Source organism: Rhinolophus sinicus, chromosome 16 (assembly GCF_057876585.1).
Source record: "Rhinolophus sinicus isolate RSI-liver-muscle chromosome 16, RSI-T2T, whole genome shotgun sequence".
NCBI classification, from domain to species: Eukaryota; Metazoa; Chordata; class Mammalia; order Chiroptera; family Rhinolophidae; genus Rhinolophus; species Rhinolophus sinicus.
This window is the reverse complement of record NC_142516.1, coordinates 13883118-13902592: the sequence shown is the minus strand read 5'-3', so window position 1 is coordinate 13902592 and position 19475 is coordinate 13883118. Positions and strand designations below refer to the sequence as shown.

General features: G+C 44.5%; 1 protein-coding gene across 2 annotated transcripts in view; it reads right to left on the bottom strand.

Moving 5' to 3' along the window:
- Nucleotides 1-922: 922 nt before the first annotated feature.
- BRINP1 (BMP/retinoic acid inducible neural specific 1) overlaps nt 923-19475 on the bottom strand; it is a 167966-nt gene continuing 149413 nt past the window's right edge. For both annotated transcript variants that reach the window (XM_074330929.2, XM_074330928.2), the window contains one exon: nt 923-2501. In XM_074330929.2, coding sequence (XP_074187030.1) covers nt 1361-2501 — 1141 coding nt within the window. In that variant the 3' untranslated portion in view covers nt 923-1360. The remainder of the gene's footprint in view (nt 2502-19475) is intronic.

Genomic DNA, 19475 nt, shown 5'->3' with positions numbered 1-19475 from the left:
TAGACCAGAGGTGTTCTATTTTCTCTTCCAGCCCTAAGATGTGTGATCTGTTTCTTTGCCAATACAGAAACGAATTTCCAGATACTCAGAAGCATGTCTAGCAAGTACCACCTTAGCAAAAAGATGCATACATCATTCTTAGCGACTGAATGGTATCTGCCCCAGTCCTCTGCAGGAGTGCTTTGAAATGAGTTTTTCTTCTTGAGTCTCTCCTTTCATTTTAACCCCGAGCCCCACACAAGGCTTCTCAGCTTTCATAGATAACACGTAAATGGCAATATTAGTGTGTGTGTGTGTGTGTGTGTGTGTATGTGTGTGAGTGTATTCTGAGTTAATCAAAGAATAACTTTTTAGGTACTCGGGGAAAATGGTTTGGCAGACCAATGCAATATTTAAACCTACCTTGTTTTATTTTGCTTTGGTCATTGATTTTTATTCAAATTAAAATTTAATATGCAAAGCATTTCTTTTTAGAGAAAGAGGTGAAAAGGGTTTCTTGATTAAAAGAAAAGGAAAAAAACTTAAGACTGAAAGTCCGTCCCTTGGCAGTTGAGTTGAAGGAGAAAACACCACAGTGCAGCATGATTTAAAAGGAGAAGCAATGCCAAGGGACTCAAAAGGTGGGGTTCAAACCCTTAATCAGGCAGTAATGGTTGTAGCCAGGGGCATGCCATTTCTAGTTCCCAGACTAAACCCAGGAGTCCCACAGCCCATATCTAAGGTTCCTCATTGTTTTAACGCCCTGTGATTCTGTGAATGCCTCTCTCCCCAATCCCACTGTTGTCCAGTTTTAATGAGCTTCCATTTATTCAGCATGAAAGAAGCTAGATGGATACGATAGCGCTGTCATTGCATCCCCACCCTTGTGTAAAAAGGAGTCAAAAGAACCACAAGGAATTAAGCAGAAAGAGGGAAGAAATCATAACCGAAGAAATATCTTCTTTATCTATGTCCATTTCCTCCCACAAGGAAAAATGGCAGTGTCGGTTGTACATTACATATATCTCTCTTTCTTTTCAGTGTTTAATCTTAGCACCTGCACAGCAGAGATCTTTACAATTCATTGCATATGCTCTCCCCCACCTCCCCCTCAATACAGCACCTGAGGCCTAAGAAGCACCTCCCTCCAAGCCCCTCCAATGGCCGAGACCTTTCTTCATGACAGAGTACAGAAATAACAAACATGCCCCACGGTTTTATACAGTTGCTAGAACGTTTTCGCTTCCAACGGACGAAGATTTTCCTCCTTTTCTTCGAATAGTAATTACAGTTTACAAATTTTTGTTGGTTTCATGTTGCTTTGTTTTGTCCTGTGACGTTTGCACAACAAAAGGGAAAGTGCGTGGCAAGGGGTCCCAGGTTAGCAGAGTTTGGCCGTCATCTGGTCCGACTGTTTCAGGATCTCGGTGTTGTAGAGGTCCAAGGCGTGGTTCACGCGGATGATCTCGCTGTTGGTGAGTTTCAGGCGGTGCTTCAGCATACAGGAGAACAAGTCCAGCTGGGGCTTCCCCGGGGCCACGGGAGGGGCCAGGCGATTAATTCGGTCCCGAATATCCAGCAGGAGGAGCATCACGGACGAAGAGGAGTAGAACTGGCCGCCCTGCGTGTAGGACTGATTGACCTGCTGCACGGCGCTGCGAAGGAGGTCGGCGTTGAACCTCAGGCTGTACCCGAACACCTGCACGTCCGAGATCTTGATGTAGAACTGCCGCTTGGAGGGGTCGGACAGGTCCACGGGGCCCTGGCCGGTCTCATTGCGCAGGAGGGTCGTGAGCCGAGTCCGACTGCGCAGGTAGATGTGGACCGTCTCGAAAAACGTTTTCCACCGATTGCCCAGCAGCAGAGTCCAGTTGTAGCACTGGCTGTTTTGGAGACGGACCTTCTCCCAGCGCGGGTAGCCGAACTCCCCGAAGGGCATGTTCCAGCCCTCCGAGTGGCTCCCACTGAAGGGGTTCACGTAGACGAAGAACATGGGGTCCAGGCTGCTGTTGCGCATCTGGCAGATGCGCATGGACATGCCGATCACCATGTGGATGAAGTCCATGCGGTTCTTGTTGCTCTTGAGCGTCAGGGACATGCGCTTGCGCCACCGGGGGTCAAAGAAGGTGTCGAGGCGGATCTCGTTGCTGATGAAGGTGGTGTGGACGTAGAGGCGCGAGTCCATCTTCTGCAGCAGGTACTTCAGCTCCAGGTCCTGGAAGTCCAGGTCGGTCTCGAAGCTAATGAACTGCTCGCTCCGCTCCGAGTCCACGTTCTGTGGTTCGCAGCGGCCTCGGTACAGCTTGTAGCCCTTGTTGCAGGAGCCGCACAGCGAGATGTTGGCCAGGCTGCACATGGCACAGCTGTTGTTCCCGCCGATGATGCAGGGGATGGGGCGCTGGCAGAGCGTGGTGCTGCCATGGCACACGCAGCTCCTCTGGCTCTCCAGGAAGGTGCCCCAGAACCCGTTCTCGTTGCAGTAGAGAAGCGACTGGACCCTAGCAAGCCACTGCTGAATTGTCCTGGGGGGTAGAGGGAAAACGGAGAACGTTAGGCACCGTGGGTAGGATGGCAGGGATGGTCATCCCACCGATAATGCAAAGTGGAGATGCCCAACGAATAAAGGGGCTGGGTCAACCCCTTACAACAGGAAGGGCACTGAGTGTAAGTTACAAGAGCTACAACGTCAGTCCTTCTAACGCCACAGACCTGCTATATGATCTCGTCCTTCACCCTTCTAGAGTTCGGTGTCTTCATCTGTAAAGTGATGGCGTTGGGGTACCTGTTATTTGGGGTCCTTCTAGCTCTATGATTCCATTTACATCAGCACCAAAGAAGTTTGATTCAGGAAATTTAAGTGTTTAAACTCAAACACCCCTGCTGGATAACAACAAAATAAAATCAACAATAGATAGTAACTTAGGGGTTATTTCCTTTATCCGGCATCAGATGGTTCAGCCTTCTTCACTGGTCCTCCCACAAGGTTGTAAAACATACAACAACGTCAATGAAAACAATTTATACATTATATTACTCTAGAGGCCCGTGCAGTGCTTTCATGCTGATGATCTTACATGATCCTGACAATGGCTGTTCAAATCATGGAGGAAAGATGTTTTACCCCCATTTTCCCAGAGCTCCAGACTCTCAATTCAATGGCCTTTCCATCACAACATGTATCTCTAGGTCACCCTCCCTGCGGCCCCTCAACACCTTTATAAACAATAGCCAATCCGGGCCCCAGATTCCCTCCAGTGAATCATTCCAAGTAAGACAGATACTCAATCGGATGAGAAGAAACAGAATAGTTAAAAATATGTAAGGCAGTCAGCTTAGCGGCCTCTCATATTTCCTCATTTTTGTGCACGTCACCTAGGCTGTCTTCCACACTACGAATAATCCCTTACATGTGTCTAGCACTTTTTCCCCTGTAAGGGCATATTCACTCCCATTTTCTCACTTGAGCCTCACAGCAACACCCTGAAAATAGCTTTGGACTTCAGGTCAGTCCGAGATTGCTTACAATCCTGGCTCCCGCACATATGAGCTGAGGTAATGCTGGGCAGTTACCTTCACCGTCCTAATCATCCCTACCACATAGGGCTGTCGTGAGGATTATATGAATTTTTATGTGAAAGCTTAGCCTCAGACTTGGTAGTTATTAAGGGCTCGATAAACGTTAGCTCTTGTTATTCCTGCAAAGGGACTGTCAGCTCCATTTTATAGACACAGCAATAGGAGCTCAGAGGTGAAAAGATGGACGAAAAGCCAAGCTGTGTTTGAGGAGAGCAGTCTCTTGGCTCATGGCTCTGGCTTTTTTCCTTAAACGTCAAGCAAGAGTCAAGAAAGGCTTTCTGAAGTGGTGATGTTGATAGTCACGATGATGGTGGTGGCACTGGTTCACAGTCACGTTAGCATGCCGGGCACAGAAGCCCTTTTTCCATTGTACAGGCTATAGTAGGAAGCAATCCATCTACTCTGTCATGTCCGCCATCAAGCCACATGGTCAAGGCCAAGAACACTAAGGTTGGTGGTAGACTCTAATAGGGAAAGCACCTGTGTCGGCCCGAGCAGGGCGGAGTTCAAAGAGCTCAGTTCTGTAACCAGGAACACATCGCTTTGTCTTTCAGCCTCAGTACCTGTATCCAAAATGAGAAGAATATTGGCCCATCTTATGTGGTAGGTGGGAGGATTGAGTGAGATAATATACTTAAAGCATTTAGCACAGAGCCCGGCATAGAGCAATTATTGGAAAGGTAATAATAATAAGCACTCTTATCCCAGAGAATAAGCTATTCCTTTGAAGGTATTGAGACACTCTCAGGGATTTCACTATCTCTCTGGAGTTTGAGGAAAACCATTTTGTCATATGGGACATTTGAAAATGGATACTGTTGAAACAGCTTCCCAGGATGCTTTGCTTTAAATGAGTTGCTTATCAGCTGAGAGAAAATGGAGGAATAATTAGTGCTCTCCTTGAAACTGCTCTGCCTTTTAAATCCACAGAACCATCCAGTCCCCAGCAATAAAACCTCCCTCACAAAATTCAAAACATTATGTTGAAACCCCTGGTTTTCTTGTCAGTTTCCCCTCCACGCTCTATGGCTCGAGAGGGGGAGATGCCGTCTTCTCTGAGCATCTAGCAGAGAGACTGGCTCCATATTAGTGTTTGCTGAATGAATGAATGTTTGCTGAATGAATAAACGAACAAAATTAATATTTTTCTTCTTCTTTTTCATTAAGAAAACCCAATTCTTCTTCTCCCCTCTGGACTGCAGTATTAGTTTTCGATACCGTCCACCCACACAGCTTCAGCACCCCCTCCCCCCAGTCTTTGCTGCGTGAGACCAATCCTATTACAGCCTGGAGAACAGCAGCAGGCCCAGCCTTCAGGAAACGGAGCTGGAATAGTAATGAGCTATGAGGCTCCCACCTCCCAAACCAGAACATTGACTGAATATTGGCTATGAGTCATCTGATATTTTTGTGAGCTGCAGGGACCCGCCACACGTCTCTGATTGCGCGGTTCCATCTGACGACAGCGTCATTTCAAAATGCCTCTTTCAAATGGCCCACACTTGCCCCTGTCACTCCCTCTCCAAGTGACAGGACAGTACCCCATTTAGAACTCCTCTGTTCCCATCTGCAAGGCATTCTATAACCCCGCAGAGCACCCCCTTTCTCGTGTCTCATCTTTGGGGTCCTTTGTCAGGACTGCAGCCCCCACTCCTTGAATCAATGCTTCATTGTGGCTGAACTCTCAGAATCCTCCGTGGGGGAAATAAAAAAGATGAAAGTTCCTGGTGATGCTGCAACAAGCAACGGGGCCAGTGGCACATTAGGATTCCAGCCCTGTCGAGCAGGAGGGACTGGGGACAGAGGCCCTCTGAGGCGCGTTAGCGAGCGGCATGGCACCTGCATCTCCTGACCTCGGAATAATCATGAGGTTGTGGGCTGTATCAAAGAAGGCATTAATGATACAGCGAGAAGACTGCAGGGGGTGGGGGCTGGCAGCAGAGGCCCAGGGAAAGAGGGTCGAGAGAAACAGAGAGAGGTGGAGCCTGGGAAGGGTGGTAAGAGGAGAAAAGGACATGGTGTTGGAGATGGGGGGGAAGTGAAGAAGCCGGACCTGTATGAGCAGGCAGGGCACTGCAGGAGGAGGCAAATGAGGAGAGAGAATGTGATGGAATGAAATTAGAGTGGGTAGGACGCAGCAAAGAGATTCAGCCAAGCTTTAAATTGCCGTAACTCACAGATTCAGGGACTGTGGACACTGGATGGACCATTTGATGGCAAGTAGTCCTTTTCTGGAGAGGCGAGAGGCGGTATTTGGTGGAGGTGGAGGGTGCAGAGAGGGGAAGCAGTGTTACCAATGAGTCCTGATTCCCAAGGTCAGTGAAATTTCCTTTGCTTTCTAATACTTTTGAGAAGAGTAAAACCAGAAAAACAAGCTCATTACAGGTTTTTTTGGTTTTTTTTTATGTGTCTGTTTTTAACACAAGCAACTTCCAACAATGAGGACTGCAATCTCCTATACCTTCTCCATCTCTAGCTGGTACTGTAAGTGGTGACACTGATATTCAGAAGTCCTGTGCTGCTCAGGAGCAGGCAGCACCCTAAACTGGCCAAGGCAATCAATGCTTACAACTATTGAGCACCACTGTATACCAGGTTTTATGCTGGAGGCTCCGCCCCACCCACCCCGCAGCAGCATGTATAACCACCCATCTGCATTACAGATGAAGACAGTGAGGCCTTGAGAAGTGAGAAAACTTGTCTGAGATGACCCCACATTCAGATACCAGGATCTGTGACTCCAGCACGGCACACCTCCTGCGAGGTACTATAATGTAAAATTATCACAATGAGGCAAACAAGAAGAAGGAAGCCAGCCGCAGAAAGGCAATAAATTGGAATAATGGAAAAATACTGAAAGTTAGAGCATGTGAAGGGCCTATTATCACATTCCTCGCTTCCTCTGGACCTGCCAGGATCCCTCTCTTCCATTCACAGATAATTGGAGCTCACCAACAAGTGCATAGGGAGAGGCTGGGGACCAGGGGTAGGAGGGACGGCGATCTATAAATACCATTTCCCAGGCTACCTGGTGACAGCCTGCCTCAACCCCAGCGACAGAAGAGCAGCTTAATAGGCCAACTGGAGGAGGGTGAGTGGGAGGGGTCTCACCAAGGGCTGACACAGCTCTATTGCCAGGCAGGCAGTGCGAGGTGGTGAGGACCACGTTTTAAAATGCTCTCCTTTGTCCCTGGGGACCCAGAGCATGGTCCGTTTGCAGCCACAGCTGAACTCCAATACCTCTAAATCAGCATCTTTCTGTTGGATGGGATTTCAATTCATTCTGATGGGGGGCTGAGGGGAGGGAGAAAGGAGAAAGGAGAAAGGAAGGGAGGACAGGGAGATGCATTTTTATTTCTAAAGCTGACTGGGAAGCACCCACAAACTCACAAGGAACCGCTTGGAGCACAGAAGCAGAAATCTAGAAGCAGCCTCGGAAACGTTCAGACCTGAACACTGAGACTCCGTTGCTTCTGTGGAGGATCCACGTTTCTTGAGTGCTCTCTACATCATGACAGTCATGCCTTGATCCTCCCATCAAGCCCATGAGACAGGACTCCCTGGTCATTTCGAATCTACTGATGCAGGTGGTGAAGGCCAGAGAGGGACTGTGACTTTCCCACACTCACACAGCATGGATGCAGCAGACTCAAGCTCAGGGTTTCTAGATCTAAATGCAATGCTCCCACAGTTCTTCCTCGTACTTCCTCGACCCTCTAAAACCCAGACTGGAGGAGAAGCTAGGCTCCAGGCCATGCAGACACCTACACTGCTCCCCTGCAGGCCTTGTCTTTGCCTCAGCCAGGATTTTCTGGCAACATGACAGGTCTCCCAGTGACACAGCATGGAGTCACTAGTCATTCTGAGGACAGAGGCTATACCACCCAGGGCTTCCCATCAGTGCTTTCAAAGGCACACATCTCCCTTTTAGAACCACCTGGGTGGGGGGCCCAGGCTGGGATTCCTAATTCAAGCAAACCTCCTGCTGATTTTAATTGGAGGTTTTGCCTAAGACAGGAATGCAGTGTGGGGCCAGTGGCATTTGAGGGAAGATCATACAAATCTGTGCCAAGGAGAGAGAGGGGGAAAAACAAATCGAGGCTAAAATAGAAAACTGTAATCCATAATTCCCATTTGCCTGCCATGGGTGTTTCTTTAAAAGTGGAGAGGAAATGAAAAAAAAAAAAAAAAAATGGAGTTCTGAATTATTCTGTTATTTATGCCCTGTGCTTCTTCCTTGGCATTTGTTTGACATTGTAATGGGTGTCTGAGTAATTTCGTGAGATTCCACAAAATATATACTCTCTAGGCCATAGACTAGACTGGGAAGATAAACAATTGTTTGTAGGTTTCTGATGATGCACTGTATTTTGGGTGTGCTGTGTATGACTCTGTGTGTGTGCATGCATGAGTGTGTGTGTGTGTGAGTGTGTGTGTGTGTTTTAAAGGAATGATGCTAACAGAGAATGAATACATCGATGGTGACAGTGCTTGGGGCTTAACTGAAAGAAGCCTTGGTTTATGTATATGCTCGTATGAATTATAACTGGCCATCAGACCCACTCTGTGTTCGTCATTTTTCCCAGATAAATATTTAGCTTTTAAATCATTTCCCTCTTGAGTGTCTATCATTGCCTAAATAACTTGTTTTCCCGTCTCCTTCTCAGCTCTTCACATGCCGTCAGAGCCTCAGTGCAATACGGAAGGAAAGACCAAGACAAGAATTCTGTGGTCCCTTGCCACGATGAAGATGCTTTCTAGTTGGGTTCTGTGGAGGCAACAGGTCTTACTTGCAGAGGGCATGGGGAAAGTGCAGAAGGAGGAAGGGGGAGAACAGCAATGTGAAAATCCAATAGAGGAGTCTTTAAAATTAGGTTGTCAGGAGCTTAATTGGGGAGGATTATGAAACAATTTTTGTAATTACACAATTCTGTGTCTAGGAGGAGGTGACAGCCAACACCAGCTGCATATTCAAATTCAGCTGTGGCTTTGGGGCATGGATGTGCTGGAGACAAGTGAAGGAAGGAGCCAGAAGCTTCTTTAAAGCTGACAGAACAGCTAAGAGCAGCAGCGTTCTCCAGGTGGAGGGCTGCAAGAGTGGTTTATTCTTCCCGGGCAGTAGTTAGGCAGAAGAATGAGACTCAGAAAGTAAGAAGGGGCTCATTGAGTCTAATGGGCTAACAGTGAGGTACAGTAATGGTTTTCTAGGTCAGTGATCTGGGCGGTCAGGTGGGGGTGAGCACACATGTGGGAGTCAGTTAAGTTCATGCTGGACACCACCCTACCACTATTTGGCCTGGTGTATTTGACCTTGGATAAGTCATTTCACCTCTTTGATCCTCAGTTTCCTTATCTGTCAAATGGGGACGTAATACCTACCTTACGTTTTGTCTTCAGGACTAGAATTGAACATGCAAAGCTCTTGGGAGGTTTGCAGTGAAAGGAGGTTACGACTGACCGTTAACCATTATTGTCACTGAGGACAAAGAATAGCTGTGTTTTATAAATGTTCCAGGTAAAAATATTCCTCTGGGTTACTAGAAAGCCCAGTTGATTATAGCTTAATATCCTACTCTCACCCGTTACTCGCCCTCCACAGTATAATGAATAATGTCACCACGATGCTTGAAGAAAGAACTAGAGACGTGGGCTATGGAGTCAGAAAGAATTGCGTACTGAATCATAGGCCTGCTACTCATTAATTAACCTTGAGCTAATTGCTTGTCTTTTCTAAGCTTCAGTTTTCTCAACCCCTGAAAGAGTAATAATACAGTACTTGCAGGTTTGTTTGGAGGATCAGATAAGACAACGTATACAAAGCTTCCGACAGAGAGTAGGAGCAGTGTCCTCATCAAAAAACTGCTGTGTTCCTCTTGAGCTCACCTAGAAAATGGTCCTTTTGAAATAGGTAATTATAGATTTAAAAATCCAGGGAAATGGTTCAATATATGTTATTGGGTCAGCTGAATATTGATATTAAAACAGCAACAACAAAACCTCTTCTTGACACTTCATCTCTTCTGTCCTCCTAAATCATTAACAGATGGATTACAGGTCTAAATGTGAAAAGTAAATAGTAATAATACCAACATCAGCAAAACAAGTTTTTGAAGAAAACACAGGGGAGCATCCTTATGATATTGGAGGAGGCAAAGATTTGTTAACATAGCTCCCCATAAAGAAAAAGAAATGATTAATAGGGATGTATTAAGATTAAAACATATCCATCAAGAGATACCACGCAAAAAGTGAAAAGCCAACCCTTAATTAGAGAATGTATTTGCAATACCTCTAGCCAATCAAAGACTGTATTTATTTATGATACGTAAATAACTCCAGCACTGGTTGGATGCTGGGCTAGTCAAAGGCATTTATGCTGCCTGAGGTTCGCCACTCCTTTCTGGGTCTCTTTAAACCAGAATAGATGCAATTATCACAAATTTTATTTATCTTGAGAAGGTTCTCACTGAATTATTTAATAAATGTACTTGGTCCCAGAAAAAAACCTAACAAAGTACAAATCAGTAAGAAAAAGTCAGATCACCAAAAGGGAAAACATGCAAATGATGTGAATAGGCCCTTCATAAAAGGATATTCAAAAGGCCAATTAGTGCATGAAACTCTACTTCATTAGCCATCAGGACAATGCCAATTAACATTGCAGTGAGATACTACTGCAGCGGGATGACTAAAATCAGATAAAAATAAAAACAGAAGAGATGGGAAACACTATGTATTGGCAAGGATGCAGAAGGATCCAAACCCTCCTGTGTTCCTGGTGGGAGAGAAAATCGGTTCAGCTAATTTCCAGGAAAACAGGAAGTATCGACTTAAATATCTATGAAGCTGAACCTATGAACACTCTTAGGTCCCAGCAATTCCAGGCTTGGTATACACCCAGCAAAAGCGCACACGGAAGGTCACCCAAAGACATGTGTAGGACAGCAGCACCACAGGTCATAGCCCCAGACTGGAGACTATGCAAGTGACACCAGCATTACAAGAGATTTCTACAAAGACAACGGAATAGTCTTCAGAATGAACGGGCCAAAACTACACAACACAACGTCGAGGCATCGCATCAAAGAATGAAAAGGTGAAAGAAGCCAGACACAAAAGAGGCCATACTGAACAAAAAGAGGCAAAACTGCGCTCCAGAGGGTGGAGCAAGGAGAGGAGTAATTTCCTGGGAGAAAAGGTTCCTAGTGCCCAGAAAAGGGGCACAGCAGGGGTTTCTGCAGTGCTGATGAGCCCTATTTATTCATTTATTTTTAAAAATCGGGGTGCTGTTGGTCACACGTGTGAATTCATTTTGCGGCGCACTTAATGATGTTTTCACTTTCTATATATCAGTATTACTTCCATAAAACACCTTAAAAAAATCATCCTTTAAAGGCAAGCAGAATAATACTATTAAGGCAGCAATACTTCAGATTTCTGTATCACTTTTAAACTTTCCAGTTGTGACATCACTTTTTAACGTTCTAAAGCTCTTCTGTTTGGGACTCTAATGTTGATCTTGACCACTTTTCTGTGTCCTAGGTTGGCTTAAGAGGTTATCATTGAATGTCGTTTTACCAATATAACAAACTGGGTTCAGAGCGATGAAGGTGGCCAGTAAGTTGTCACATGACTAGGATTATAACTCACCCATGTGTGGTTTGCTGGCCCAGGGGAGGGGGGAGGGGGGAGGAGGGCTGGGAAGTGGCTGTGAAGGAGGATAAGAGAGAGCCATCCACAGAAATTGTAAGAACCTTGTTCTATTTCTGACTCAATGTTCTGAGCCTCCAGATTTTATTCCGAACAGGAAGCCACTTCTGAGCCCCAAGGGAGGAAAAAAAAGGCTAAAAACAACAAAAAGGGTCTGGAGATGCTTATTTTCTTGCCTTACGTCAGCCGAGTGAGTCAATTACCCTAGTTGCTACAAGCGCAGAATAACAAACGGGGAGGAATGGAGATCTGACTAGTACTGTGGCGTTGCGCAAACTCTGCACATCACTCACAGAGAAACTCAGCCGCTGGCACGCACCCCCCTGCTCTGCACCCAGGTTGTACACCCCTGGGTGGCTGCGGAGTTCAGCCTCGCTGACTGCCTTCTTTTTACCCCCATAAATACAGAACAAATGCCAACGATGTTCTTAGATAAAAGTTTCACTGCCCCAGGGGTGGGAGGGCACTTGAGGCTTCTGTGATTGACAGCCAACTGCCCCCGGCTAGCCCGGGGCTATCTGTGGGCTTGTACCTCTTCTTTAATAGGACAATTTAAGACACACTTAGAATAGGTCTTTGCCCCAAAATCGCCACCAAACCTCCCTCCCAAACCAGTGGTCAGGGACTATCAGTAGCAATATACTCCAAAGGGAGCTGTCTGTGGGTATGGGATGGCGGATTTCTGGAGTCCTGGATCTGAATGATGCTAAGACAAGGCCTGGTCCATGGGAAACAACCCAGACAGGTTATGTGACTTGCTTGAGGTCACACAAGTAGTACTTGGAAGCCCAGAACCAGAACCAGATCTGCACACTACCATACAGCTATACGGGTCACCTTCCCCCCAGCCTCTCCCAAAGGGACCAACAGCATTTTACCTGGGTGACTGTGCACTGGGGAAAAGGACACTTTTCCAGCATTACTGGACACTGGCTCTGAACTGATACTAAATCCAGGAAACACAAAATGTCACTGAAGTCCCCCAGTCAGAATAGGTGTTTAGGGAGATCAGGGGATTGATTTTAGCTCAGGTCCTTATAGTGGGTCCAGTGGTTATTTCCTGCAGTTATTTCTGTGGTTCCAGAATGCACACTTGGAATTATTCCATAATTGGAATACTCAGAAATTGGCAGAATCTTCATCCCTCCCACTTTTGATACCCACACTATACATATACCCACCAAATAATAAAATAATATTATAGAACATCCACTCCCACGAACCAGCTTCCAAGACAATAAAACAACAAAACATGCATGTAGCAAGGGGTGTAAACCTTCAGATAAATCCACTAAATGACAATCTTAATTGACAAGGGTTCTAAAGGGCAATTTTATATTATAAAATGTTTCCTCACGAGGTCTCTGAAGAACGCAGTCCCCTCTGTACTAAAGTGTATTACAATGGAGAAATAGGCAAATGGTAAACATACTATGAGTGGCAGGTGGCCACAGACCCTTTCACATCAGATGGGAGGTCTCTGTTCCCTCCCCTGAATCTGGCAGAGTCTCCAACTGCTTTGACCAATACAATACGGCAGAAGAGATTGACACAGTTTACGGACTCAGCTCTCAAGAGACCAGCAGCTTCTGTCTCTTGGAAAACTCCCTCTTGGAACTCTGAAACCACTTCCAAGCAATCTGACAACCCTGCTGGAGCCACCACTTGGGAAGACCCTGGAGAGGGAGAACTGTCCAGCTGAGTGCAGTCTTCTTCCATCTCTGTGAAGGCACCAGACATGTGAGTGAAGCTCTCTTGGAACCTCCAGCCCACCCAGTTGCCAGCTGACTACCAACAAGTGCCCTCAGACAACTCCATGTGGAACAGAAGAATTACCCAGCCAAGGCTGGCACCAATTCCTGACCCATAGATCATGAGTATAATAAAACGATTGCTGCTTTAAGCCCCTGAGTTCGGGTCAATTTATTATACAGCAATAGATATTCAAACTACTTTATACCTATATAACAAGCCCCAAAGAAAACTCAGGATAGCTCTTCCCCATATATTACTGTGTCAGGCAGAATTCTAAAACTGCCCCCTGCCTCTCCAAGATTTTCCAAGCTCTAATCCATGGGATCTGTGACTATGATAGGACTTCCAGGAGAGAGTTCTCTCTCTTTTTCATTTACTAAATTTATTGGGGTGACACTGGTTAGTAAAAGTGTGCATTTCTGTAATACATCATCTATGTAATGCATTGTGTGCTCACCACCCAGAGTCAGGTCTCCTTCCATCACCACATATTTGATCCCCTGTTGACCTAAAGATTGGGGGATTATCTAAGTGGACCTAATCTAGTCAGATGTGTCCCATTAAAAGCAAAGTTTTCTCTGGCTGTTGGGAGAAACAGAACTCAGAGACCTGAACCATGAGAAGGACTTGCTGCATCTCTCTTCCTTTGAAGCTGGAGGGGTCCATGTGCAAGGACTGGAGCTAAGGGTGAACCCCGGCAACAACCAGCCAGGGAAAGGTGACCTCAGTCCTACAACCACAAAGAAGTGAATTCTGACACCAACCTGAATGAGCTTGCAAGGGGGTTCTTCCCCAGAACCTCCACGTCTTGATTTCTGCCTGTGAGATGTAAGCAGAAGATCCAACTAAACCATGCCTGGACTCCTGACCCATGGAAACGGAGATCATGAATGTGTGTTGCTTTAACTCTAATTTTGTGCTAATTTGCTACACAGCAATAAAAAATTAAGATAGTTACTTTGGCCAAGACACTTCCCCTAATGAAATGACAGGAATAGATCAGAGGATATTTTTGGTCCTTGACAACTATGACATTTTATGATTCTGTGATTTCAGGTTATTTAAACTTCCTGAACCTCAGATTCCTAAAGTAGAGAGAGCATGGGTGCAGGACCGGTCTGGTGCCAAGTTTTTCTTATCTACTAGATTTCAAGCTCACTGGGAATAGCAATACCCTTTGTCTTGTTCACCACTCTACCACTAACCCTTGCATAATGCCTGGAACGTAGTAGCTGATCATTAAATATTTGTTGAATGAAGGACTGAATGGATGAATGAATGACGATCCGTATAAATATTCATGTAAACATCTTTTGACAAGAACAAAGGACGGCGCCTACATAGGTGGCAGCAGAGGAGGACTGGTTCTTAATATTCGGTGGGTCATTAATTTCTCTGAGACGTAATCATCTCACCCGTAAATGGGGAGACCAATCCTTGCTCCAGCTGCCTCACAGGTTATTATAAGGATCAGACAAAATCGCTGGTATGAAAGCCCTTTGGAAACTTTAACCTGGGCATGAGGTATTTGTCTTACCGTGTTTCCCCAAAAATAAGACCTAGCCGGACAATCAGCTCCAATGCGTCTTTTGAAGCAAAAATTAATATAAGACCTGATATCATATCATATCATATCATAGACCCGGTCTCATAGTAAAATAAATTAACTTTTGCTCCAAAAGACGCATTAGAGCTGATTGTCCAGCTAGGTCTTATTTTCTGGGAAACACGGTAGTAATAGTTTATTTTTTTAAGGTTGACGAACATACCTAAGCCAAATGGTTAAATTCATTCCCTAGATAACAGAGAATGAGCACCTTCCCACTGTTACTGTGGCAGCTGCTTTTCGGCAGTCACACCAGCTCTCAGCCCCAGTGGTACCTGCTGGGACACAAAGTATTTCGTACCTGTTCAAATCAGTGTTAGAAACTCAACTCAAAGAAGACTGGCTGAAGGATGAGGATTTCTAGTGACCGGAGGGAAGCACAGCCTGTGGGACCACACCAAAGCCTGGGTTACCGCCTCTTCCTTTGGGGGAAATCACTCTTTTCCATGGCTGTGTACTGAGGAATACAATCTCTTGGAAAACTTCAAAACGAAGGGGTTCCATCGCCAAATAAAATTGAACAGCATGCATACTTGACCCCTTCTCTACTTTTTTTTTTTTTAATTCAACATTTCCTAAACTTATTCAACCAAAGATACTACTTCCTTTCTTCCCTCCCCCTGGAAATATCCTACAAGATTCATTTGAGGGAATTCATTTTTGCTTGGTCTCTACCAAGTGCATGTATAGTAAGGTAAGACCATACTATTCACGGCAGTGAGGAGAATCTTCTAATCCAAGTTTAGTGTGGTCCCCAGACCAGCAACATTGTATCATCTAAGAACTAGGACTCATCCCAGACCTACTGAATTAGAAAACCTGGGGGTGGGGCCCAGTAAGCTGTGCTCAGAAAGCTTTCCTGGTGGCAGTGGTGCTCAGTCCAGTTTGGGAACCACCGCTGTAACCCACACATTGGTGGTAAAGCTCGTGGCAGCACAGGGAAGAAACAGGGAATCCTTTTATACCTAGAAGAAGAGGTTCCATTGATATTTTAATTCATCTTTCAAATGGCTACCAGAGAGCACTTACTAATTGCATTCCTTCTATTTTTTACCCCAATGGCTGCTCAACACCTATAGGATAATATGCAAACTCCACAACTAGGTATTCAATCCCTCCACAGTTTCATCTCAACATACGGGACTAATCTTATTCAGTAACAATAAGGACAATTACACAGTGAGCTAGTATTTATTGACCACTTATTACAGGCTAAGAACTCTGCATATGTACCTTGGGTAATCTTCACAGTAACTCTGTGGAGAACGTACTGCTATTATCCTCATTTTACAGATGTGGACACGTCTGGGCCAGAAGACACTGAGCGTCCAGCTCATCAACATTTAACAGCAGATCATCTGGCTCCAAAGGCCATGTACTCAATCTTCATTTATGTGCTCACTCTGACTTCTGCTTTCCCATTTCTGGATACAATTAATCTCACATTCAATGCTTTGTAAGTACGTGTTGTTTTTTGAATGGAAAACCATTCTCTCCACCCCAAGTTCAAAGTATCATTGTCACTCAACTCCCATCTCACATGCTCCCTCACTTCAGTTCAGCAAATGCTATCATTAGGTGCCAGGCACTTTACCTATCATTTTGGGGTGCTGGTGGGAAGCAAAAGAAAGAGTCCCTGTTCTCATGGAATTGGGATCAAGTATGGGAAGGCTGGGATGAAATTGCAAATGTGCTAAGTGTTAGAAAAAAACACCATGTGGGATGCAGTAGAGACATATTGCAGGACAGTTTTAACGGGGTCCAGTGTGCCAGGAGAAGCATCCCTAACAAACGGGGATTTGATCTGAAATTTAAAGGATGAATAGAATAATCCAGGCAAAGAGGGAAGGGGGTTCTCTAGCTTTTCCAGCAGGAATGTATTTCTCTCTTCTTACCTTTGTTGCTATTCAATTCAATGTTTAGAAAGCAGAAAGCATAACAGAATGTGTTTATAGGGTTGCTGTAAGGATTAAATGGGTAAATATGTAAGCATTTAAAACTATGCCTTGTACATAATAAATGGTCAATAAATGTTAAGTATTATCATCTTTTTTTTTTTTTTTTTTTCTTACCATGTAACAATTGCAAGTTGCTCAACTAATAGTGGCAAGTTACTAGGAATAAGAACTTCTGTCTCAGGGTGAGCTCTCGCGTGTAAGTGACTGCCACACACCTAACACTCTCCCTTCCATCAGGTGATTGTGGTGTGTGATGATCACAGCTCATTTAATGCTCATGGCAGGTTGGTAATGATCCTACAGAGCTTGCTTCTGTTCCCTCCACGTGACAGACACACCTACGGAAAGTCAGTTTTGTGTGTTCCCAAACCTGTCCATGCCAGTTGCATTTGCTATTATTAATCACAAAATTAAAAGTCAAATAAATTAACGAAATACAAGCATTTCCTGTGGAAACTAATTTGAATTCTGTGAAAAAATATCGACAAAGACCAGTGGCTGAAAAAATTCCCATCCATTTAAATAAAGGGGGAGTATCTGAGAAAGACTGGAAGGGTTCCTAAAGTTCTACAAATATGTAGATTGTTTCTCAAGAGTCTTTATCTACTGTTCTACTTTAAATAAACCAAAGTTGGAAATATCATAGTATCATTGGCCAGGTTTATGCAAGGAAGCCAGTAAAATGTCAAATAGAATATACCCACACGCTCAAAAAAGATGTTGGCCTTATTTGAAAAGGCTGACCAAGGAACATATATTTATATATTTTAACTTAAAATAAAATGTGTTTATATACTGCAGCAAGTATACATTTTAGGATTCCCTATTTAACTGAACTTTTTTTATTAACCGACAAATTATTGGCCTCTAATTTGTCTGTGAAAGAGCCCTGAACTTTGACTTTTAACTATGTATTCTTTTACTGGTTTTCCGAAGTTAGGTATTATTTTTGTCTCCACCATTCCAATTAGGAGACTGAAGCTCAGGTACCTTAGCACAGTGTCAAGGTTACACAGCTAGTAGATGGTAGTCACTCATCTTGGCCTGTCAGACTCCGGAATCTGACGTCTTAGGTATCTTAAGTTTCACTGCCTCCCTCCTATATTATTACATTTTGTTGAGCTCATGCTTGATTCTTCTCTAATGGAAACATCTGTTTCTTGGAAGCAGAAACAGTGTCCTCATCAAACATCTAGGGTCCACTACCGCTGTGCTCTTGATTGTATTATTATTGTATATGCTCATTTCTTTACAGGTTATGAAGAGTTTTCACATATATTATGTAACTGACCGGGGCATAAACTCCATGGGATAGCTACTCTTATCATCTTGATCCTATAGATGAGGAAACAGAGGACTCAGGTGAAGAGATTTTTGGAGGTCATGCATCTAATAAGTGGCAGAGCAGAAACTGTCAGTCTAATAAACTAAAATTGACTTCAGTTTAATAAAATATAAGTCACATCCGCCTGCCCCACTGCAGGAGTCTGTGGAGGTGAAATCCAGAGGCAAGTTAAGTATATGGTTCAGAGGGAAGAATCAAAGTCAGCATGGATATTGAGGGTCATCCTAATAGAGATAACAATTATCTTGGTAGCCAGAAACTTTCCATAGACACCAATTAAACACTGTATGGAGCAGGAACTATGTTGAAAGCTCACATAGGTTCAGAAGCTGTGGCCCCAGGATTGGAGCATGAGGTGGATGCCCCCAAGAGATTTTCATCTCAACAATGCATAATTACACTGTGCCTGACTAAGGCCTAGACTGTTAGGTCAAGGCCATGTGAATATGAGAAGTAAAAATAAACCAAGTCCAAGAGTCACCGGAAAACGCCAATAATTATACTGCCTGCTCCTCAAGTTAAGGCTCCATGGACCTGCTTATCTCACAACACTATACCCTCTACAAAAATCAGGTGATAGGATATAGGGAAGAAACACCACATCACAATGACGTTCAGCATCAACTTGGTGAGAGGAATTTTTCTTATTTCATTGAATTTAATAGACTCTGAGAAATGTCTATTTTTGTCCTCTTTTATTTTTTTTTTTCTTCAGTAGGGTTCATTTCTCCAAGTAACAGACTTAACAAGAGATACTTTCAGGATTTGGATCGAGGTCAGTTGAAGACAATCTCCCTTTGCAAAAGGAGATTGTCTTCAACTTGTTTTGCAGCTCAGGAGTGGGTGGGTGGACTGTCACCATCTGAGGGCCTGACTTTTAGTCAGTCGTCGTCTGTTCACACATTCCTGAGTGACTTTAAACAAGTCACTCCCTTTGGCCTTCATTTCTTCCCTTGTGCATGGGGAAGACGATCTAAATGTACACAATATATGTGAGGACATCTGCAGGTTATTTTTATGGCAATGGACACAATCTTAAAAGGTTATGTCAACATGCCCTTGGAACCTCATTCCAAGTAGAAAATAATTTCGTTGTCCATTCATTGAACACAGTTTTTTCAGCTGAGCTCTGAAGGATAGGTAGAAGCGACTTCAATGAAGGAAAAGGAAGGGTTATTCCAGGTAGAGGAACAGCCTCTGTGAAGCCAGTAGAGTTGGAGGGAGCAACGCACATTTAGTGAACTGACAGGAGATTAGTGGGGCTGCAGCTGAGAGAGCTAAGAAAAGGTGTGCAACCCAGAGTCAGCGGCAGGCAGGGGCCAGAAGATGGCGGACCTATAGGTCATCGTAAGCTTCTGCTCTTTTTCCATAGAGCGGTGATCAGTCACCACAAGGTTTTCAGCAGAAATGTGACAAGATAGAATTTGATTCTTAAGTAATAATTCTGACTGCCCTGTAGAACGTAGATTGGAAAGTGATTAGATTTGGGGAGACTTAGTTAAAAGGCCATTGGAATTGGGGGGAAAAGAAGATCTTAGTTTGAACT